This window comes from Ailuropoda melanoleuca, chromosome 1 (genome assembly GCF_002007445.2).
Source record: "Ailuropoda melanoleuca isolate Jingjing chromosome 1, ASM200744v2, whole genome shotgun sequence".
In the NCBI taxonomy this organism is placed as follows: Eukaryota; Metazoa; Chordata; class Mammalia; order Carnivora; family Ursidae; genus Ailuropoda; species Ailuropoda melanoleuca.
Window position 1 is genome coordinate 79021553 of NC_048218.1, and position 23921 is coordinate 79045473.

General features: G+C 46.5%; 1 protein-coding gene across 5 annotated transcripts in view; it reads right to left on the bottom strand.

Moving 5' to 3' along the window:
- Positions 1-7965: 7965 nt before the first annotated feature.
- VPS8 (VPS8 subunit of CORVET complex) overlaps positions 7966-23921 on the bottom strand; it is a 234791-nt gene continuing 218835 nt past the window's right edge. For 3 of the 5 annotated variants that reach the window (XM_011220314.2, XM_034661727.1, XM_034661735.1), the window contains 2 exons: positions 11256-11336; positions 8506-8655 (listed from right to left, as the gene is read on the bottom strand). In XM_011220314.2, the coding sequence (XP_011218616.1) occupies positions 8506-8655; positions 11256-11336 (231 nt within the window). Of the gene's footprint in view, positions 8656-11255; positions 11337-21377; positions 23494-23921 lie in introns of those variants that run through there. The other 2 variants (XM_019795771.2, XM_034661730.1) reach the window with 2 other exon arrangements.

Here is a 23921-nt window from a genome sequence, read left to right on the forward strand (position 1 = left end):
CATTCTTTTCAATGCAATTTTAACTGGGATTGTTTTCTTAATTTCTCCTTTTTTTGTTACTCATGCATAGAAATGCCACAGATTTCTGTATCATGCAACTTTACTGAATTCGTTTATTGGTTCTAACAGTTTTTTGATGGATCCTTTAGGGTATCCTATATATAGCATCATGTCATTGGCAGATAGTGACAGTTTTACTTCTTCTTTTCTGATTTGGATGCCTGTTATTTCTTTTTCTTGCCTAACTGCTTTGGCTAGGACTTCCAATATTATGTCAAATAAAAGTGGTAAGAGTGAGCACACTTATCTTGTTCCCCTTCTTTTTAATTTTTTTTTCTTGTTCCCATTCTTAAAGGAAAAGTTTTCACTTTTCACCATTAAGTATGATATTAGGTTATAAGATTGTCATATGTGACAATTTGTTGAGGTACCAACTTTTGGTACTCAATACCCACTTTGTTGAGAGATTTTTTAACCATACTTGGATGTTGGATTTTGTCAAATGGTTTTTCTGTATCTATTGAGATGATCATATGATCTTTATCTTTCATTTGTTAATGTGATGTATCATGTTGATTGATTTGTAGATATTGAACCATCCTTGAATATCTGGAATAAATCCCACTTGGCTATAGTGTATGGTCCTTTTAATGTATTGCTGGATTTCATCTAATATTTTGTTGAGGACTTTTGCATCTATGTTCATCAAGGATATTGGCCTATAATTTTCTTTTTTTTTGTGGTGTCCTTGTCTGGTTTTGGTATCAAGGTAATGTTGGCCCCATAAAATGTGTTTGGCAGCTTTCCCCCCTTTCAATTTTTTGAAATAGTTTGAGAAGGATAGGTAGTAAATCTTTGAATATTTGGTAGAATTCACCAGTGAATCCATCTGATCCCAGACTTTTTTTTTTTTTAATTGGGAGGTTTCTGATTACTTTTTTAAATCTGCTTACTAGTATTTGGAATATTCAGATTTTCTATTTCTTTATAATTCAGTCTTAGAAGATTGTATGTTTCTACGAATTTATCCGTTTCCTCTAGGTTGTCCAGTTTGTAGGCATATAATTGTTCATAGTGGCTTCATGATCCTTTGTATTTCTGTGGTATCAGTTGTAACTTCTCTTTCATTCTTGATTTTATTTATTTGAGTCCTCTCTTTTTTCTTGGGTTGTCTAGCTAGGGGTTTGTTGATTTTGTTTATCTTTTCAAAGAATCAGCTCTTAGTTTCATTTATCTTTTCTCTTGTTTTTTAGTCTTTATTTCCATTCTGATCATTATTATTTCCTTCCTTTTACTAATACTTGACTTTTTGTTCTTTTTCTAGTTCTTTTAGGTGTAAAGGTAAGAAATTTTTCTTATTTTTTTGAGGTAGGCCTATATTGCTATGAACTCCCCTCTTAGAACTGCTTTTGCTGTACCCCATGGATTTTGATATGCTCTGTTTCTGTTTCCATTTGTCTCTAGGTAATTTTTTATTTCCCCTTTGATTTCTTTGATGACCCATTGGTTGTTTAGTAGTGTATTATTTAATCTCCACTTTTTTGTGGTTTTTCCCATTTTCCTTTTGTAATTAATTTCTAGTTTCAGGTCAGAAAAGGTGCTCTATGTGATTTAAATTTTCTTAAATTTACTGAGACTTGTTTTGTGGCCCAACACGTGACTGTTCTGGAGAATATTCCGTGTACATTCCATCTGCTTTAGAATGGAATGTTCCATATATATCTGGTAAATCTGGTCTAATGTGGTCTAATGTGTTGTTTAAGGCCAATATTATCTAATTGATTTTTTGCTTGATGAAAGAAAGGTATTAAAGTCTCTTACTATTATTGAATTGCTTTTAATTTCTCTCTTTAGCTCTGTTAATATTTGCTTTGTATATACTTTGGTGTTCCTATGTTGGGTGCATATATATGTACAAATGTTACATCTTCTTGCTGGATTGACCTCTTTATTATTTTTTAAAAAGATTTTATTTATTTGAGAGCGTGAGAGAGCACAAGCAGGGGGAGCAGCAGAGGGAGAGGGAGAAGCAGACTCCCACTGAGCAGGGAGCCTGACATGGGGCTCGATCCCAGGACCCTGGGATCATGACCTGAGCTGAGGGCAGATGCTTAACTAACTGAGCCACCCAGGTGCCCTGATCCCTTTATCCTAAAGTAATATCTTGTCTCTTATTAGTCTTTGTTTTAAAGTCTATTTTCTAATATGCATATAATTACTCCAGCTTTCTTTTTCATTTCCATTTGCTGGAATTATTTTTTTCTATCCCTTCACTTTCAGTCTGTACATTTCTCTAGATCTGAAGTGAAACTCTTATAGGCACCATATAGATAGTTCTTGTCTTTTTTAAATCTATTCAGCTACCCTCTATTTTTTGACTGGTGAATTTAGTTCACTTCCACTGAAAGTAATTATTGATGAGTATATACTTATTGCCGTTTTGTTGTTTTCTGGCTGTTTTGGTAGTTCCTCCTGCTTCCTCCTTCTCTTGGTCTCTTCCCTTGTGGTTTATTCTCTTTCTTTCTCCGTCTCTTCTTTTCCTCTCTTTATCTTTCTCTTTCTCTCTTCCGTTCTTCATCTCAATATTGTTTGGACTCCTTTCTCTTTCTTTTTTGTGCATCTATTGTAGGTTTTTGGTTGTGATTACCATGAGGTTTATAGATATTGGAACAAACACAGAGCAGTCTAGTTTGGGCAGATAGTTGCTTAAGTTTGAACACATTCTAATAGCACTGCATTTTTACTCCCCTTCCCTAGTTTTGTTTTTGATGTCCTGTTTTACAGGTTTTATTTTGTGTATCCCTTAACAACTTCTTGTAGTTACAATTGATTTTATTATTTTTGTCTTTGAATCTTCATACTAGCTTTGTAAGTGGCTGATCCACTGCCCTTATTATGTATTTGCCTTCACCAGTGATAGTTTTTCTTTTGTTTTATTATTTCTGGTTATAGCTTTTTCTGTTCCAGTTGAAGAAGTTCCTTTAACATTTCTTAGATGGTTGGTTAAGTGATGAACTCCTTTGGTTTTTGCCTATCTGGGAACCTTCAATTCTAAGCAATAATCTTGCCAGGTAGAGTATTCTTGGTTACAATACTTTAGTGCTGGGGCGCCTGGGTGGCACAGCAGTTAATCGTCTGCCTTTGGCTCAGGGCGTGATCCCGGTGTTATGGGATCGAGCCCCACATCAGGCTCTTCCGCCACGAGCCTGCTTCTTCCTCTCCCATTCCCCCTGCTTACGTTCCCTCTCTTGCTGGCTGTCTCTATCTCTGTCAAATAAATAAATAAAATCTTAAAAAAAAAAAAAAGAATACTTTAGTGCTTTAAATATATCCTGCCAGTCCCTCTGGCCTCTGAAGTTTCTGCTGAAAAATCAGCAGATAATCTTATGGGGTTTTCCTTGAATATGACTATTTGTTTTTTTCTTGCTGCTTTTAAGATTCTCTCTTTAACATTTACCATTTTATTTATAAAATGTTTTCATGTGGCTTTCTTTCTTTGGGTTCATCTTTTTTGGCACTCTGTGCTTCCTGGACCTGAATGTCCATTTCTTTTCCCAGGTTGGGGAAGTTTTCAGCCATTATTTCTTCAAATAAGTTTTCTGCCACCTTCTCTCTCTCGTCTTTCTGGGACCTCTATAATGTGAATGTTAGTATACTTGATGTTTTCCTAGACGTTCCTTAAATATCCTCATTTTTACAAAATTCTTACTCCTTTTCCCTGTTCTGGTGATTTCCCCTATTCTTTGCTGATCCATTCTTCTGCATCATCTTATCTGCTGTTGATGCCCTCTAGTATATTTTTCATTTGAATTATTGTATTTGTCAGTTATTAAGAGAGATATTTTCTCTCTTTGTTGAAGTTTTCCCTGTGTTCCCATTCTTCTCCCAATTTCAGTGACCTTTTTTATTTTAAAGATTTTATGTATTTATTTGACAGAGATAGAGACAGCCAGCGGGAGAGGGAACACAAGCAGGGGGAGTGGGAGAGGAAGAAGCAGGCTCATAGCAGAGGAGCGATGTGGGGCTCGATCCCATAACACCAGGATCACGCCCTGAGCCAAAGGCAGACGCTTAACGACTGCGCCACCCAGGCGCCCCTCAGTGACCGTTTTTATGACCATTACTTTGAACTCTATCAGATGAATTACCTCTATTTCATTAGGATTTTTTCCTGGGGTTTGTATCTTATTCTTTTGTTTGAAACATATTTCTCTGTCTCCTCATTTTATTTTGATTTTCTATGTTTCTATAAATTAGGTGAACAGCTACCTGTCCTGGTCTGGAAGGAGTGGCCCTGTGTAGGAGCATTTCCTGTGGAGACTGTGTGTGACTGGAAGCTTTGGCAGGTGGGTGGGGGAGGGGTATCCCAGGGTGCTCATGCCACGTCAGGGCTGCCTTGGCACCGTGGTTGTAGCTGGAGTGAGCACAGGCCAGGGCGTTCTTAGGTGCACCATGCTAGGGCCACCTTGATGGGACAGCTAGATTTGGAGTGGACATGGGCTGGGGGATCTAGGGTGTTCCTTGTCAGGGGCAGTCCCTGAGTGCACAATGCCAGAGCTGCCCTTGCAGGCTGGCTGGAGCTGGAGCAGGCTGGGGATCCTGGGCCAGGGCCACCCTGGTGAGGAGATGGCTGGGGCACACGGTGCCAGGGCTGCCCTTGCAGGACAGCGGGCATGGGCTGGGAGGGAATCCCTGGGGGCGCTGCACTGGGGCTGTATTGGTGGGATGACTGGGTTGGGTGCATGCTGGGAGTGGAGGAAGTAGTCTCAGACTGCACTGTGCCAGAGCTATCTTGGGGGGGATGACTGGAGCTGGTGTGGGCCAGGGGTCCAGGGTGCACTGGGGCAGTCCTAACAGGCTGGTGTGAGCTCCCGAACCCTGCCCCTGCCTGTGCTATCAAGGCAAGTGTAAAAAGTGGCACCATGCCTCTTACCCTGGAGAGAGTTCCAGCAGTTATCTGCCAGTTTGGTGGATGTCCTAAGGTTAGTAAATGGATTTGCTTTGCTTATAATCTTTAAGCTGCTGGTGTGGTTTTTTTTTTGTTTTGTTTTTTTTTTTTTACTTTGCCTCAGGGTAGGGGAGTCTGGACTGGGACCCTCAGTGACATCCCTCCCTATTGCAGGTCACTGCCCTGGGGGTGTGTACCCATGGTGACCACCTGTCTTTCCTAGTCTTTTCTATGTGGTCCCTCTATTGTTTGTCTGGTAGAGGCTGTTCAATCAGCCTTCAGTTCTTTTTTTTAAAGATTTTATTTATGTGACAGCCAGCGAGAGAGGGAACACAGCAGAGGAGTGGGAGAGGAAGAAGCAGTCTCCCAGCGGAGGAGCCCGATGTGGGACTCGATCCTGGAACGCCGGGATCATGCCCTGAGCCGAAGGCAGGCGCCCAATGACTGCACCACCCAGGCACCCCAGCCTTCAGTTCTTTAGAAGGGATTGCTCTATATATGTGTATATAAAGTGTGTCAGTGGGAGGAGGTGAGTTTAGGGTCTTTCTCTGCCGCCGTCTTGGACACCTTCCTTAATTTTACTACTTTTAACCTTCATGCTTGCTTTGTAAGTGATCGAGCCACTAGCTTTGTTAATAATTTTTGAAAATCTCACGGAAAAATATTATCTCTACACCCAATGTGGGGCTCGAACTCACAACCCCAAGATCAAGAGTTGCGCACTATTCTGAGCCAGCCAAGCACCGCCTTCCAGTGACATTTTTGCTTTAATATGCTTTCTTATTAGTGCCATTTCTTTTCAGCTTAAATAAGTCCCTTTAAAACAGTTATTGTAGGGCTGGTTTAGTGGTAATGAACTCCTTTAGCTTTTGCTTATCTGGAAAGCTTTTAATCTCTCCTTCAATTATGGTTAGAAGTTTTTTCCTTTCTGAACTTCAAATAATGTCATGCCATTTCCTCCTGGTCAGTAAAGTTTCTGCTGAAAAATTGGACAGCTTTATGGGATTTTCCTTATATTTAACACATTGTTTTTCTCCTGCTGCTCCTGATTCTCTAATTTCTATCATTTTTAAAAAAGATTTTATTCATTTATTTGAAAGAGAGAGAGAGCATGAGCAGGGGGTGGGAGTGGTGGAGGAGCAGAGGGAGACGGAAGAAGCTAGCAGGGAGCCAGATGTGGGGCTTGATCCCAGGACCCTGGGATCATGACCTGAGCTGAAGGCAGACACTTAACTGAGCCACCCAGGCGCCCCTAATTTCTACCATTTTAATTATAAAACGTGTGTTAGTGTGGTTTTCTTTGGTTTATCCTGGACTGGGATGTCTGATTCCTTTTCCAGATTAGAGAAGTTTTCAGCCAATATTTCTTCAAATACTTTTTCTGGCCCTGTTTTCCTCTGGGAGCTAAATAACGTGAATACTACTCCGCTTATAAGACCCAAAGGTCCCTTAAGGTATTTTCACTTTTCCTAATTCTTTATTATTTTGCAGCTTTGTCTGGGCGAGTTCCATCGCTCCTCCTCCAGCTCACAGATCTGTTCTACTTCAGCCGTCTGTTGAAACCCTCTAGTCTATTTTTTTAGTTGTAACTTCTGTTTGGTACTTTCTCCTTGTTGAAGTTCTCACTGTGCTCATCCATTCTTCTCCCAAATTTGGTGTGTGTCCTTATGACCATTTTATCAGGTAGTCTGCAAATCCTTTTCATTTAGTTCTTTTCCTGAGGTCTGGTGCTTTTCTTTGGACATATTCTTCTATCCTCTAATTTTGCCTCTCTGTGTGTTTCTGTGTATTAGGTAAGTCAGTGACATGTCTCAGTATTGAAGGAGTGGCCTTTTGTAGGCGGTGTCCTGTGGAATGCAGAATGGATTTGCTTTGGTCTCTTTTGGTCCCATGTGAGCTGTGTGCTAGGCTGTGGCTGTGGTGTGTGGGTGGGGGGCTGGGCCCTGGCCCGACTGTGGGGTGTCAGGATGACTGCAGTGTGTTTGGGTGGGGCTGTCAGTGGGGTGTAAGATTTAGAGGGAGAATTCCAAAATGGCCTGCCAGTATGGGGGTTATCGAGGTAGACTGAGATTACAGATGTGGCTCCCGCCAGCGTCTCAGTCCCCAGGGGGAATCTGTGGTGCCTGCCTCTTTGGCAGACGCTTTAAGCTTAGTAAATAGGTCTCCTTTACTGATGGGTCTGTGTGATTTTAAACTGGTGTTTTTGCACTGGCTTCTGGGTACAGTGAGTCTGTGCCTCAGCCCTTTAAGAGTGGGCTTTCCACTGTTTACAGTTTAATAGTTTTCCTGGACATAATCCCCACTGATTTTCAGAACCTGCTGTTTTGAGGGCTCATCTCTCCTGATCTCCTGTGGAAGATCTAAGGTTTGGGGTATCTGAGGTAGAGCTCAAATCCCTCCCTCCCTCGGGGAAAAGTTCCATACCTTTGAGATCCCGCACGACTGTACTTCCCCATGGCTGATGTGTGTCCCCCTCTTTCCCACGAGGATGTTGTCCTTTCAAGCTTTGTTGTGGAGGCTCTGGTCATTCAATTTTCAGTTCCCTTTCAGAGGGAATTATTCCATATGTAGTTGTTGATTTGTTCTGTCCACTGGAGGAGATGAGGCCTGGCTCTTGTCACACTGCTATCTATCTATCTTGAACCCAACTTTGTTCTGCCATTTCTTCTTTTTTGAAAGAAAGAGAGAGCATGTACAAGCTGGGGGAGGGGGAATGGGCAGAGGGAGGGAGAAAGAGAATCTTAAGCAGATTCCATGCTCAGCACGGAGCCCCATGTGGGGCTTGATTTCACGACCCTGAGATCACGACCTGAGCTGAAATAAAGAGTCACGCTTAACTGACCGAGCCACCCTGTCATTTCTTGAGTGTGGTGCTTTGGTTAAATTATTTATCACGTGAGTCTCAGCTTTTTTATCTGTACAAGAGGGTTGACTTTGAACTAATAAAACTGAATTGTGGCAACAAGGGCTCTAAATGTCCTTCATGACTTTAGACCGAGAGCTAGCCAGCAGGCCTGTAGAACATAAACAGAGAGGCATTTATTGTTTGTTAGGGCAAATCTTACACTCAAATAGGTTTTGGGACATGCCCTGCCCCAGATCTTTGCCCCTCCATAGCCCAGTGCAGCTTTCAGTCCTCCTGCAGCCTGACCCACCACCATTCTGCCTTCCTGACAGCAGCAGGAGCTAAGTTCCTCCATGTTACCCAGCAGGTGGAGGGGATGAAGTAGGACAGACTCCTGAGTGCCCTCTGCCCGAGTTCTGTCTATTCTCTAAGCTTCAGGCAAACTGGAAAAAGTCCCAAAGGGCAAAGCATATGTTCTTAAAAAGCTGGAAGGAAGTATGGGACACTCCTTTGCTGAAGAAGCAAAACAAAATCAACTGGTCTGGTGAACTGATGCTGAGAGACAGGGAGTCTCCCCAGGGAATGATGGGCACGGACGTCCACCTCCTCTTAGAAGGGGGCAGGCACAGGGGCTAAGCCAGTGAGAGAGGGGGTCCCTCCCTGGATGTGTCAGGGTCATCTCTGGTCTCCAGTGCCAGGCCCCAGAGAGGCCTCAGTCCTCAGTCACAGGTGGGGGAATGAGCTGTAGCTGGAAATTCTCATTCTGGAAGATGCTGTTGAAAGCAGGGCCACTCTGGGAGCCACTGAATGGCCTGTAGCTCTCGCTGCTGCGATTCTGGGAGAGTTCTGTGAGGAGAGCCAGCTGCAAAAAAAGGGACACCCATCAGCCAAGGTGTGTGGGGGCAGAGAACGTGCTGGGAGGGGGTGTGGAACAGAGGTGGCGGATCCTCGATTCCCCTGCCTCAGGTACACAAGGGACAGTGCTACATGGCAGGGAGAGTGTAAAACTGGGTCTGGATTCCAGGTCTGCGTCTCACAAACCAGTAATGTGACTTTGGGCAAGTTCATTTCATTTCCAGGGCCCAGATTATTTTAATGCTGCTGCGACCGGAGTGGATACATCCCAGCCGGAACCTCCCCCTCTGCTCCCCCCCCCCCCCCCCCGGGGTGCTCTCTTTCTCTGTGTCTCTCTCTCTCAAGTTCTCTGAGGATCTCATTCTACACTCTCCCTCTTGGTGAGTTCCTGTCAGGGCCAATGACCCTGAGTTATGACCCTGGCTCTGACAGCTCTTCCGTAACTGGGATCGCTCCACGCGGCCAGCCCCGACTTCAGCTGTGAGGAGCGAGCTGTCAGACGCAGCAGGGCCGTCATGTCTGGTCAGGCCCTGGACCCCACGTTCGCAGGAACTTCCAACAGTGCAAGGAAATTGTAACGAGTGCACTATGCTAGGTCCTTTACACGTGTACGATTTCTAATCTTCCGTAAGAACCCTCTGTGTACAAAACCCAGAGTCCCCAGACTTAACTTGCCCTAAGTCACGCGGTGGTGAGTGCTAGTGAAGGAGTCAGCCTCGGGGCCATGGGGCAATTTCTGCTCAGCCGAGCCAGCCCCGGTCCTGCCTTCCCGGTCTGTCCTCCGGCTGATCTAGCCGTTAAAAGGTTCTCTCTCCATCACGGCAAGAACGGCACAAGCATCCACTTGTCACTTCTGTTGAAAACTTACTACCCGTGATTGTGGGAACTGGAGAGACCACCAAAGGGCCTCTCAGTTCAAAGTGCCAATTTACCTAAAGCAGTCCGGCCCCAGCGACGGCTCTAGGGCCCAGGTCCCAACACCAGCTCAGAAGCTCCACCTGCAAGTTCCCCAGCTGGCTACAGGCGCAGGGCAGGCGCGTGTTCACCTAGTCCCGCCTGGGCCTTGGTCCGCTCGAGCCCCATCTTTGCCACTTCTCATCCTCTCTAACCCTCTCAGCTGCCATCAGCCTGTGAAGTTCTCCCTAAGACCAACTCTGTACAAGACTAGGAACAGAACAGGCAACAGATGTTACATAAACTCAAAGTTCTTTCACTTTCAGACCCTGTGAGGTTTAGAAAGTTCAACCGCACAAATATTTTCTATTTCCTGAGAAGATCTTTCTGTTCTACTTCTGTAACTCTGTGATCTGGAAATCAAGGAGTCCTGAGTAATGGCTCAACAGTTTGAAGCAGAACTGCCTTAGAAGGCTCAGGAAGCCAACTCCCGGGGCAGAGCCTGGCTGAGAAGGGACGGAGGTGAAGCCATTTCAACAAAGCTGCTGGACCCCAATCCGGAAGCCCCTGGAGAAGTTTCCTGGAATAAAAACCAACTCTCAAAGAGGGAACACCGTTATTCCTCAGGGCGGCTGAGCCCCCCAGGAAGTATTTGCACAGGAACAGGGAGTCCAGGCACAGAAGCAGAGCCGTGAGCTCAAGATGAGCGCCGAGAAAAGCTGGGCCTGGCTGGAACTCAGGCAGGACTGGGGTCGTGGAGAAGGCGTAGTCTGGACTCCACCTACAGGTGATGGGATGGCAGCAGCAGGGACAGAAGACCTGCAGGGGCCCTGTGAAAGAAAGCCACAGAAGGTACAGAGAAGATGCCTCCGGGAGCTCCCTGGGGAGTCGTAGGGAGCAGAGGGGTGCTGCCAGGCTCCTGCTCTGGGGGGCCGGATGGGGTGCCACCTGCCATCAGCAGGCGAGGAAGAACAGGCGGAGAGAGTTATCGGGCACCCTTGGGATGTGCCTGGGGGGCGCGCAGATGGACGCAGGGCAGGACTGCTGGCAGCTCTCCCGGGCTGTCCTCTTCTATGGTTCTGTATGCCTACCACTCATTTCAGCCCATGGCCCCCCTGCAATAAAGACCCATCTTGCCAGTCTCCACTGCAGTCAGGTGTGGACACATGTCTAAGTTCTGGACAAGGGAAGTGGTACATGCCACTTCTAGAATTGTCAGTAAGTAGAGGGCTTCTTTCCTCCCGTCCTCCTTTGCCTCCGCCTTGCTAGCCGGCACGCAGCTGTGATGGGGGAGGCCGGAGCAGCCCTGTTAAACCAGGTGAGGTGAGCCCCGTGCTAAGGATGGCAGCAGAGAGAAGCAAGCCAGAGACAGGCTCATGGCAGGTGCCCTGGGCTGCCTGCGTTTCCATTTCTGTCTTGGTTACCCCTGTCATTCAGCATTTGAGTTTCATGGCCAAAACACATTCAGCCAGCGCAGATGTCTGGCAGGGTCTGGAGCTTCGGGCAGATGGGCCTGTCATTAGTATAAACAAAGGCCTGCAAAAGGGAGTACACACACAGACGCCATTCTGTGTCCTCAGCAAGTAAGGGATGGAGATCTGGCCCTTCCTGTGTCCTCTGCCAAGTCCCCAGTGAGGACCAGACGACGTTGCACTTCCCAAACAGTAATTATAAATAGGGAATTAAAAATGTAAACCACCGCAAAAACATTACCCGGGAACTTCCTCGGTAGAGATGGCAAAGCTGATCAAACGCTTGGATTTGCTGTGGGTCCAGGACGGGTTCCGAGGCTGCCTGGAAATCAGAAACGAGAAGGTGAACACCACCCACGGGCAGCCTCCGCGCTTGGCCAACGGTGACACAGAACACGGTCTTCCTTGTGCCCCTCAGAGGAGATCCATGCTATCAGCATTAATTAGAATTGGGCACATCCTTCCGAAGCCCCTTGGTGCCACCCCCCAGGTTGACCTGTGTAAGGACCGGCTCCGCTGTGGTCTGAGTTTCCCTATACAGGCTTCTCAGGGCTCCTTGAGCCCCTTTTGCCTTTAGTGCAGAGCAGTTGACTCCACCCAGGCTTGCTTCCCATACCCATGACTGCAGCTGGCGGTCAAGATGCCCCTTCTTCAATGGTGTCAGGGAGGGTGCACTATAAACACAAAATCACATCCTTTCCCTGTCTCGTGATAAAGCTGGCAGCCACCTAATGGCTTGCAAGGTTAGTCTACTGCTTTTTGGAAGAGGTGAAGTCTAACTTATTTCTACAACTGTCTTGCTTTGTTCCACCTGTTACTGTGGCGGACACACTGATCTCGTGGTTCTAGGCTACTCTTGGTGGATCCGGTCCGACGCTCTTACCTAGAGGAAAGGAATGGGATCCTGGGGGAGGCAGCCATAGGCTTTGGAGTCTGATGTAAACTGGAATACCAGTGGTGACACTAACTTGCTAGGTGACCTTAGGTAAGTCACCTTTCTGAGCCTCAACTGCCTCACCTGTGGGAGAAGAAAATGCTTTCCTTATGGGGTCACTGAAAATTAAATTAGACGTGATACATATTTAAAGGGTCGCTAGCACGCCCAGCACCTCGCAAGGGCTCCGTACATGCTAGCTTTTATTACTACAACTTAGAGCTACCCTTAAATGTTGCTTTCAGGCATTTTTATCTTATGTTTAGAATTAGTCAAAAGAGGTCTTTGTTCTGTATTTATTGTGAACCTCTCTTGGCATGAATAAAAGCATCACTAAATACACCCCGAATGTATCCGTAAAGGAGGGTTTCAGTGTCCAAGGGTCTGGGCGGAGACAGGGTGCCACTCTGTGAGGAAGGTACAGACATGTCCACTTTTGTTTTCCCCCTAAGAAGGATTCTGAACTTAAAAAAAAAAGCATTACATAGAGGTTACATAAATTTGTCTTCCGGGAAGGACTTTGCTTCTTTTCCTCAAGGTTTTTACTATCCTTGGGGGAAACAATGTACTAAGAGCTCAGGGAGACTGGAAGAAGCACTGCCCTTGAAATCACTCACGCTAGCCTAGAGGGGAGCTCCTTCACCACTTCACCTTCTGACCAGTCCAAAAGGATTTCCTTCAAGGTCCAGAAGGCAGCTATGAGGAGGCTCACATCTCATGCCCCCGGAACCCACAGTGGTGCCACTCACTAAGGTAACGCCTAAGTTCTTCTTGACGCCCTCGGTGATGTGGAGATGGCCGAGGACAAGGCGGCTCAGCGGAAATCCTGAGAAGGGCAGTAAGATCTAAAACAGCCAGAAAAGAGACGAGGGGACCCCCAGAGGCTCCCCTTCTCATTCCGTTCCCTGTCTCTGGGTCTGCCAGACAAATGGAGAGATCGTTCTCTGAGAATGTTTAAACTTGCCTTGACACTTTTTGAAGACACCTTTTCTCTGTAATTTGGTAAGAAAAACAACCATATTCTTGGAGATAAAGTGTGTGGAGTGCCACACTTCTGACAGATATTAAGTAAAATACACAGTCAAGAGCCAAGCTCAAGAAGATTGGAAAGTCTGAGAAATACTACACACCTAGCTCAAAGCAGAAGAAGGAAAAATAATTACCTTCGAGAGACTTAATGAAAAACATGGTTTTGCCACCTGATTTCCCAAATCCCTTTAGTATCACTGGCATAAACTGGGGAGCGGGGTGGGTTAAGGACAGGGTGATATTTGTCTTTTATCAGCCATTCAAAACCTCAGCTGTGGGGCCTGCCACAGGCCATATGACAGGGCCCAGCCGCCCCGATGTCACCTTCACTTATTCCCCAGTTACTCTGTGGTAGGGTTTCTCAAAGAAGGCAGGCTAATTACATAGAAGGTTTAAAACCAAATTAGCATATGATGAAGCAGCAAGAGCCAGAAAAGGTCTCTCCTTATAGAGGTACTTTTATAAAACAGCCCTTTGCCTTGAAGGGATATTGTAAGAAAAAAGACTCATGAAATGTACTATTGTCCTTGTTACATAAATGTGGATGGTATCGGCCACTTAATGGTGACCCACTGACCTTGCTGAGAAAAGCTGTACCGGACACAAACCTGCTAATAACTGTATTTTCTTTTTTGTTTGTATCACTAGGGAACTCAGGGCTAAATGTTAGTTACAGAGAACGAACAACGGCTTAGGACACAGTGGCAAACATTTATGTATGCAATTATAACCCACTTTTATAATAAAGGTTTCCTCATTTATGTATTTCATCCTACTGGATGTATTTTGGAAACCAACTCAAATCATTTTGGGAAAGTGAAGGTCAGGTCAGAAGTAGAAAATGCCACTGCTAAAAATAGAATCCTGCTTTCACCCCCTGGAAATACGATGTGGCAGATGAGTTTATTCTAGGCGTAGGATACGTGGCTCTGGCCCCCGGGAGTTTGCTCAGTGAGGCAGAAAGTGCAGAACTCACGCTTTCTGACCCACCACTTCTCAGATCTGACTGTGCATAAGAACCCCCGGGAGCTCTTGTTAAAATGCAGAGTCCGGGGAGCAGGTCTGGGGTGGGGTCTAAGGTGCTGGGCTTCTAACATGCTCGCGGGCAAGGGCGAGAACTCCAGTCCTCAGTCTGCACTTCGAGCACGCAGGTGCTACCCTGCGCTGCTAGAAAGCCTCGGGGTGGCGGAGTCTTCCTGTCCTGAGTCCTGTGGTAACGGGAAACGCTCAGGTCGCGAGGTATTTTACTTCCTACTGATCCCACTGTACCAAATCATTCTGTTAGCATGTCCTCTTTCCTAAGGTGCCCACAGATTAGGGATGTTGGTTTTCAACACTTACTAGGTTCACATGCATCTTAGCAACCCTTGGATATAATAAGAAAACGTAATAAGGATGCTCTGGCCACGTGGTTTATTTTGAATCTTAGGGAACTGCAAGCCCTATACCTGTTTTACTAAATAAGGGAACATGATTGGGTAAATTGAGTCAGAGAAGGCTAGGAGACTTGCCTAATAGGAATAAAAATCCCATAACCAATTAAGAGTCATAAACAGGGCCTTTATCTTACAAATCCTAGTCCCCCTCTGCTAGGAGAACAATGAGCACAGAGACACATACGCACACAGACCCATGATTTCACACAACATGACCTGCCCAGAGAAGTGTGCAGGGTGGCTTCTCAGGGTCTTATTCCTGTTAGGCCCTTAAACTCCTTGGAAATACCACAAGAAGGGGTTTCCAATGACGACATCCTTCAGGAATTGAAAAATGTGGTCACTGCATGGGTGTGAAGGACCTGAGGATTACAGGTCCTACTGGAGCATGCAAGCCATCATCCTGGGCCAGCAGAGACTCAGCTAAGGAGCAGCTGCTGGGGCCACCCTGGAACCAGAAGCTGTAGGATGGACATGCCCTGTTCTTGGCTGGCCATACTGGCTCTGTGATCAAGTGAAGACAAGTCATTCGAGCTATTTGTAGACACACCCAGGACCGAGCAGATACTCACCTGTCTTGAAATCCTTCCTGGAATAAGACCATAGTTTTAAAAAGGAAGCATACAGGAAATGACGAATAATCACTGAGGCAGGGATTTCTGTACTCTTTTTCCAGGGGAGTCCGTGAGGGGAGGCACTGGGCCTCTGCGAAGTCAGCACGTCCACAGAAGACTCCCTGCCTGGGCAGGCTCCTGCCCTATCACCCGCAGGCCTCGTGACCTCAGCTCCAGCTCCCTGGTTTAACAAATACCTCTGGAGTCCCTACTAGTATCGGGCCTGGGTACAAAGATGAACAAATGGAGCTTAATGTCCCAGAATCTGTGGGGCATTAAAACCCCGCACGAAGATTTCACCTCCAGTGCTGATAAGCAAAGCTTGAGAAGTTACTGAGAGAACCAGGAACCACACATTGCTTACTGGCCAGGGCAGGCCTTGTCTGCAACATGCTCTCCCGGCATCTACATACACCATCAAAATCTCCCTGATACTACATTTCTGGGCCCAGATCACACTCTTGCATGCGAGACACGGAAGCCTCAGCTCTGGCCCGCTCTCCAGAATGCCTCCTGTGTGCGCCCTAGGCCTGTCAACAGATCGGCTTCCACAGGCCCCGGGCGTCGCTGTTATGGGGCACTCACTACAGTGCGAGTCTCTGTTTATCGGCCTCGTCCGTTAGACTGTGGGCTCCCTGCTCAGCAGAACTGTATCTCCGTCACCCTTCTCTTCCCTGTGCTCTACAGCCAATGTTCCCACAACAGCTGAGGAATCACAAACCCTCGCTGATTTGGAACCATCCATCTTAGGGTCTGAGCAGGCAGCTGCTTGGCTCTCCTGGCCCAGTGAAATCACTGGCATTTGTCTTCCTATTTTAAGAACTTGGACTTATAAAGATTCTTTGTGATTTCTGGCATGTTTGTCCTGTATTTCAGTGAAAATACCAATTTCCTTTTAATTCACTTTTGGAGAGAGGATTATTTTTGTCAAAAATACAGGCACCACCTAAGAAGAGAGACCAAGCAAGCGGGACTTGCAGTTAAAAGCCTCTTTCTGTTGCCCCCATACTTCCTAGTGCCCAGCCCGTCGTTTGGTGCAACCGCGGCCTGTGTGGGGGAGACCGGGCCTGCTCCCCAAGTGCCTGGGACGCAGCTGCAGCTAAGAGCCTCCACTCTACAGCCGTCTGCCCGAGCCCAAACTGCCCCTGCCGCTCACCAGATGACATGTGTAGGCAAGTGGCCTATTCTTTCTGAGCTAGTTGGTTTTTTTGCCTTTTGGAACAGGGGCTAAGAGAGTGCTCCAGAGGAAGAGGCTGAGAGGAGGAAGCGAAAGCCTCCGGCTTGTGGTAACTGGCCAGGACGCTGTGAGTCCTCACGTGGCGTGAGTTCCTGCAAGGGTCACACACAGAGCCAGTCAGGATAGGACCCGGGTCTCGCATACCTAGTCCTCACGTGGCTGCCGAGAGGGAAAGAAAGGCGACCTCAAGCACGGTGCTGTCCACACTGACAAATGTGGCAACGGAAGGGATGCTGAAGAGAGAACGGGGAGTGGGGGGAAGCTTTAGGAACAATACAGGGGCTCTGTCTCTCTTGTTTCCCGGCACCCAGCGCAGGTGGGAACGGCTTATCTGCTATCAGATGGAGGAAGGCACGGGAAGGGCAAGTGAGATTTCCTCCTTGCTACAAGTTCCCAGGAGCTTTCACAAGCCCTCTAGACGCAGGAAGAACACAGGGCGCACGCTATGAGAGCCCTGGGCTCCATCTGTAGTCTGCCGCCACGAGCCAAGTGCCTCTGGCCCGCTTGTTTAGCTTCTCTCAGTCTCTGTCTCTCTGTAAACTCTACGGAAGTGTGAGGACTGGAGATCACGTATGGGCCTGGCGCCTATATGATGTTCGGTACGCGGCAGCGATGACTGCCGTCTGTCATCTATACTCCCAAAAGAAGTGCCCTGGAACAGAGAACGGTGGGCTGGGACTCAGGAACCCTGAGCTCTAATCCTGTCGCAGCTCCCTGAGTCACCCGGGGCGGGGGGCGGGGGTCAGGGCACTCCTCCAGGTCTACACTCTGATCGAGCAAAAGGCAATGCCACCACCGGCCACTACCACTCAGGAAGGGCTCCCAAGTGGTAACAGGCATTTGAGGGCATGAAGGTTTCAAGTAAAAAAGTAACAGTTACTGAACTTACTCATGGCTTTCATTGCGTAATCATACGCAAAACTAGGGCAACCAAGTGCAGGGACCAGAGCGTCCGGCATGAAGCCCACGACAGCCCCGAGGGGGAAGAAGAGTCGGTCTGAGAAGCCGCACAGAGAAAGGGATTTGCCAAATCAGCGTCAGGCACAACATCAAAGTGGGAGCAACCAGATCTGACCGCAGTCGCGGTGGGGCAAATGCAGAAAGGCAAAGCCTCCTGCCTGGTGTTCCCAGACCATCTAACCCAGCGGCCGGGAGCGGGTTACCAGGGATTTGCCCACTGGAAGGGAAGGGCAAACACACTTGAGGCTATCTGCCACAGCACATTTTCTTCTTCCCATGTAAGGAAGTCTAGTGATAAAAGCTGAAAATGAAGTTGTGGCTGCACATCAGAGGGAGAATATGACAGCCCTGGAAGCGACCGCGGAGCGCTCCGAGTTCCAGCAAAGCCGGGGAGAAGGAGGTCCTGACGACGAGGAGAGCCCTGGGGCCATAGATGTCAGGCCAGCCCACCCCAAAGCTCGTGACTCCATGGGGTGGAAAGCAGAGCTGTCATGACAGCTGCTGGAAGGCAGAAAACCACCCAGGGCTTTCAGGATCCACAGACCTAACTAACGTCCAGCTTTGAGAGAGGAAAGGCACTGGGATCAGCCACCTCCCCGCCCAGGGCTGGAGTCCTATGAACAGAGATGATGCTAATAATAACGCCAGGGATCCTGAATCCGAAGGCTCCCACATCACCCGTGGAGACAGGGCGGTCACGGAATCTCTACACTAAATAAGGTCCTGAAATCAAAACCCCAACATTTCTTTTCCTCATCGTCTTCCCACACGAGCAGGCCAAACCTAGTCTGCCAGAGACGTGGGACACTTCATATAATTCTGCAACAGAATTACTGTCTTTCCTGCATTCCAGGAACCTTCTACTGGCATTTTTGTAATTTGCTGGTGGTGGAGTGGGATGAGTGGAAGGAGAACCAGATTTTCCCACTTTTCTCCCTTCGCCTCACTTTCAAATTTTTCTTTCTATCTGTTACAGGCCTCAGTCAGACTTTTGCTACTACCTAAGCTGTTTCAAACTAGAGGGCCTTAATATTTTGCCTAAAATGAAACCCTGGCTTCAGAGATAAGAGGGAGGTGATCCTTCCTTCCTTCCTGCAAACAGCAACCCCTTTCCTACAATTCCCCTCCACGCACACCTTGCTCCAGACAGAATCCTAACCTCTTACTCATCCTCCTCTCCGAATGCCTCCACTCTCTCAACAGGTCACAGTTAATAACGAATTAGGTAATGAAAGGGCAAGATAAGCAGGGATGTTGCTAAGCTGTCTGATGGAGGAGGGAAACACCTGGCAGAACATCTGTTACGGAGATTTCACTGGAAGCAGTAACGACAGCTCCGGAGTGAGCAGCCCTCGGGCAGAGGGCGCCTGAGGTGGGAGATGGAGAGGATGAGTATCTGACTAGAAAACACCCAGAAAAACCAAGACCTTTAGTACCACAATTAAAATGAAACACAGTGATTTCATGGCACCGGGAAGAACATGCTGGATTAAGTGGGCTAAGATGTGAAACGAGTAACAGCCACCACTCCCACAGCGGTTCGGTTACTGAGCAAGCAACCACTGCTGGCCAGCCCCTGCTCTGAGCACCGAGCGCTGAGCGCGCATTAGCTCATCTAATCGTCACAAACACCCTATGAGGGCCGCACTTCCGTCATCCTTATTTTACCGCTAAAGCAACCAAGGTCCTGGGGTGCAGTGCTGTGCGCAAGGTCACTCTGGGTGGTGGCAAAAGCCAGACCTGAGTTTGGGCTGTCTAGTTCCAGAGGTTTCTTTCACTTGCCTTGCTCCTGGCATCCGTGTGGAAGAAGTCTGACAGAAAGTCACTTTTCAGGAACACAGAAGGTTGTGTCAGGAGCAGAGGAGGACTAGCTGTGGGTCAAGGTGCCTAAGCCATGCTCCTGGAACAAGGATGGCTTATCACCTCTGAGATCCTTCATGATTCTGCTTTCTAGTTAAAGAAACTCATCTCACTGGGCCCATGAAGTCTTTTTTTTTTTTTTTTTTAAGATTTTATTTATTTATTCGACAGAGACAGAGACAGCCAGCGAGGAGAGGGAACACAAGCAGGGGGAGTGGGAGAGGAGGAAGCAGGCTCATAGCGGAGGAACCTGATGTGGGGCTCGATCCCATAACGCCGGTATCACGCCCTGAGCCGAAGGCAGGCGCTTAACCGCTGTGCCACCCAGGCGCCCCTGGGCCCATGAAGTCTTAATAAAAGGCTCTAGAGAGAGAACAGCTGATGAAATGAGCTACAATTAGTGTCGTGCTTAAAAATATATTTTGGGGGCGCCTGGGTGGCATAGCGGTTAAGCGTCTGCCTTTGGCTCAGGGCGTGATCCCAGCACTATGGGATCGAGCCCCACATCAGGCTCCTCCGCTATGAGCCTGCTTCTTCCTCTCCCACTCCCCCTGTTTGTGTTCCCTCTCTCGCTAGCTGTCTCTATCTCTGTCAAATAAATAAATACAATCTTTAAAAAAAAATACATTTTGGAGGACTGAGCTGAAGAAGCCCAGTGAGAGCTGACAATATTAAGGACTAAAGCTAAGTTCTTAGAACAAATATCGAACCACAAAAGAACCCCAACAGCCAAAGCAATCTTAAAAAAGGAGAACAGGGGCGCCTGGGTGGCACAGCGGTTAAGCGTCTGCCTTCGGCTCAGGGCGTGATCCCGGCGTTATGGGATCGAGCCCCACGTCAGGCTCCTCTGCTATGAGCCTGCCTCTTCCTCTCCCACTCCCCCTGCTTGTGTTCCCTCTCTCGCTGGCTCTCTATCTCTGTCGAATAAATAAATAAAATCTTTAAAAAAAAAAAAAAAGAGAACAAAACTGGAGGTATCACAATCCCAGATTTCAAGATATATTACAAAGCTGTAGTCATCAAATAGTATGGTATTGGCACAAAAACAAATACATGGATCAGTGAACAGAACAAAGCCCAGAAATAAACCCATGATTATATGGTCTGTTAATCTTTGACAAAGGAGGCAAGAATATGCAACAGGAAAAATACAGTCTCTTCGACAAACTGCGTTAGGAAAACTGGACAGCAACATGCAAAAGAATGAAAGTAGACCACCGTCTTACACCATACACAAAAATAAACCCCAAATGAATTAAAGACCTAAATGTGAGAACCGAAATCATAAAAATCCTAGAAGAGAGACCAGACAGTAATTTCTCTGACATTGGCTGTAGCAACATTTTTCTAGATACGTTTCCTCAGGGAAGGGAAACAAAAGCAAAAATAAACTATTGGGACTACATAAAAATAAACAGCTTCTGCACAGCAAAGGAAACAATCAACAAAACTAAAGACAACTTAAGGAATGGCAGAAGATATTTGCAAATGACATATCTGATATAAAAGGGTTAGTATCCAAAACATATGAAGAATTTACACAACTCAACACCAAAAACCCAAATAATTCCACTGAAAAATGGGCAGAAGGCACAGATAGGTATTTCTACAAAGAAGATACACGTGGCCAGCAGACATGAAAAGAGGCTCAACATCACTCATCATCAGGGCAATGCAAATCAAAACCCCAACAAGGTATCACTTCACACCTTTCAGAAGACTGAAATCAAAAAACTCAAGAAACAACGAGTGTTCATGAGGACGTAGACAAAAAGGAACCCTAATGTACTGTGGGTGGGATGCAGACTGGTGCAGCCACTGTGGAACCATGGAGGTTCCTCAAAAAATTAAAAATAGAACTACCATATGATTTAGTCATGCCATTACGAGGTATTTACCCAAAGAATATGAAAAACACTAATTCAAAAAGATATATGCACCCCTATGTTTACCACAGTATTACTTATAATAGCCAAATTATGGAAGCAACCCAAATGTCTATTAACAGATGAATGGATAAAGAACATACAGGGGGTGTGTGTGTGTGTGTGTGTGTGTGTGTGAGTGCATGTGTGTCTGTATACACACACACAATGGAATATCATTTAGGCATAAAAAACAATGAAATCTTGCCATTTGCAGCATGAATGGATCTAGAGAGTATAATGCTAAGTGAAATAAGTCAGAGAAGAACAAATACTGTATGACTTCACTCATATGTAAAATTTAAGAAACAAAACAGATGAACAAAGAGAAAAAGAGACAAACCAAAAGCCAAATTCTTAAATACAGAGAACTGATGGTTACCAGAGGGGAGGTCGGGGGGATGGGTGACAAAGTTAAAGTGGATTAAAGAGTATAGTTATGATGAGCACTGAGTAATGCACAGAATTGCTGAATCACTATACTGTACACCTGAAACTAACACAACATGGTATGTTAACTACATGGGTGGGGGGAAGAACTAAAGCTAAGTTCTTCAGTGAGAGACCTCACACACAACACATAATGTGAAGACAGTTTGGTACATACACTAGGTGGTCATGAATATTTTCTGCCATCAGAGAAGAAATTCTGAACTTGGCTCTGACACTCATTAGTGACACTAATTAGTTGTGTTGATAGCCTTGATGTTAGTTAGTTGTCACCAACGTGCGACAGTGGGCTATAGGATTAGACCTACCTAATGGGTCAGTATTCTCATGCCTCAGTTAGAGACAATAAAGGCTCACGCACACATCGGGCTAATGTGTGCATTAAACATGAAAGTAACTAGAATAAAGCCAGAGACCACTCCAGTTCCCTCACAAGAGCCTCACGAAGTAGGCTATGCAGGTATTTTCTCTACTGTTTAGACAAACATAAGGCACTATGGATGTATAAGGTATTACGGACTTCCCATGGGCCATCTGAGCTGCTCAGTGGGCTGGGAGCGCGTGGACCTGAGGACTCCGCCCCCATCCATAATGTTAGTGCCACGTCACGCTGTGTCATTAAGTAAAGGAACACAGTAATTTTTGTTTGGCTTGTCTACCCATTTTCCTCCCTCACAAAATAATTGTCCCCAGATGGATGTAAAGTCTCTGATACCCGTATATTCTACCTGTCCATGCTTGGCCGCTCTTGCCTAATGTGCTTTAAAAGGCAACAAACCTGGGGAAGACCTGTGGTGGCAACAATTAATAATCTCATTATGCCTAAAAAAATGGACTTTCAAAAACTTTTAGGCAACTGCAGAATATAGTTTATGAGTCTACTCACTCTGCCATATGCTTATTTCCTATCTTCTTCACCCCTCTCTTCAAATCCCCAATGTTTCTTACCCCCTCCACGCTGTCAATGGACTCCACGAACTTCTATTTCCTCAGTGACCTAAAACACGAGGATGGAGGGAACCTCCAAGAGCACTCACCACCACACCTACAAGCTGTGTGCCCATGCACAGGGGCCTCGTTATTCCTGGGGCACACCGGAAAGGCCTTTGCATTTGCTGTTCCTTCTGCCTAGAACGCTCACTCCCCTCATGTCCCCACGGACTGCACCTTCACATTTTTTAGACAGATAATATTACCTATCAACCTTCCATGATCACTCCGTATAAAACAGCAATCTCCCTTTTTATCTCCCTCACAATGCGTTTCTCCCATAGCCTTATCAAAATCTGAAATACTGGGGGCACCTGGGTGGCTCAGTTGGTTAAGTGTCTGACTCCTGATTTCAGCTCAGATCATGATCTCAGGGTCATGAGATCGAGCCCCATGTCAGGCTCTGAGCTCTGAAGGGAGTCTGCTGGAGATTCTTTCCCTTTCCCTCTGCCCCTCCCCTGACCTGCATGCTCACTCTCCTAAAACAAATCATTCAATCTTAAAAAAGAATCTGAGATACCATACCTTCATTTGTTTACTATCTACTCCCTGTCACCAGAATGGGGACTCTGTGAAGGCAGAGACTGGTTTTGTTCCCTACAAGATCTCCTGCACTTAGACCCATGCCTGCTATGTAGTAAGTGCCCAATACATATTTTTTTGGATGAATTAAAGCAGAATTTGAATTGGAGGCTAAAAACAAGGCATCACAAAAGCAGATAGATGGACATGGGATTGGTCCTGTTTAGGAAATGAGAAATTTCTATTGATTAACGAAGAAAGGAAAGAACATGAAGATCATGTGTGGGCTGCTGGTGCATCCAAAGCCTACACTGTCAATCCAAACCAACTCAGACTTCACTTTGTTAGTGACAGGGCTCCACTGAAGTTTTCCCAGCGCCAGAAGAGGTGCAGAATGAACTGGAGCCCCAGAAGACAGAGACCGTGGAGTTGGCGAAGACTTTCGGAACAGCGGAGGTGCATACCGACTGGGGAATGACAACACGGTTGAGGTAAACAGGAAGCACAGAGGGCTTCTGGGAGCTAAGTGAGATGCAGAGAGAGGGCACTGGAATTAGAGAATTTCTTCTTTCCAATGACTGCAGACACATTTAGTATAATTTTCTCTTATATTGCTGTGAAGACAGATATGGACCGCCCCATTTAGTACCATAAAAAGGGAGTCTTAACTTAGTCAATAAATGAAAAAGTTAAGTGACTTAACCATGTAGAGAGGAGTCTCTCCTTTTAAGAATATGCTGTAATAGCTACCATTAGAAATATTTCGCACAACACAGGGAGCTAGAACTTATTTATGGCACAAGAGAAGAACCAACCTAAGTCACAACTAGAATGCCCCTACGGGATGTAGGGAAAACAACCAACCACCAGCGACCCTCGGCAGCGGCTTCTGTCAGAGCGAACAGACTGCACTCGGCACGGGCTCGCATTTCATCTTCGTCTTTTCCTTT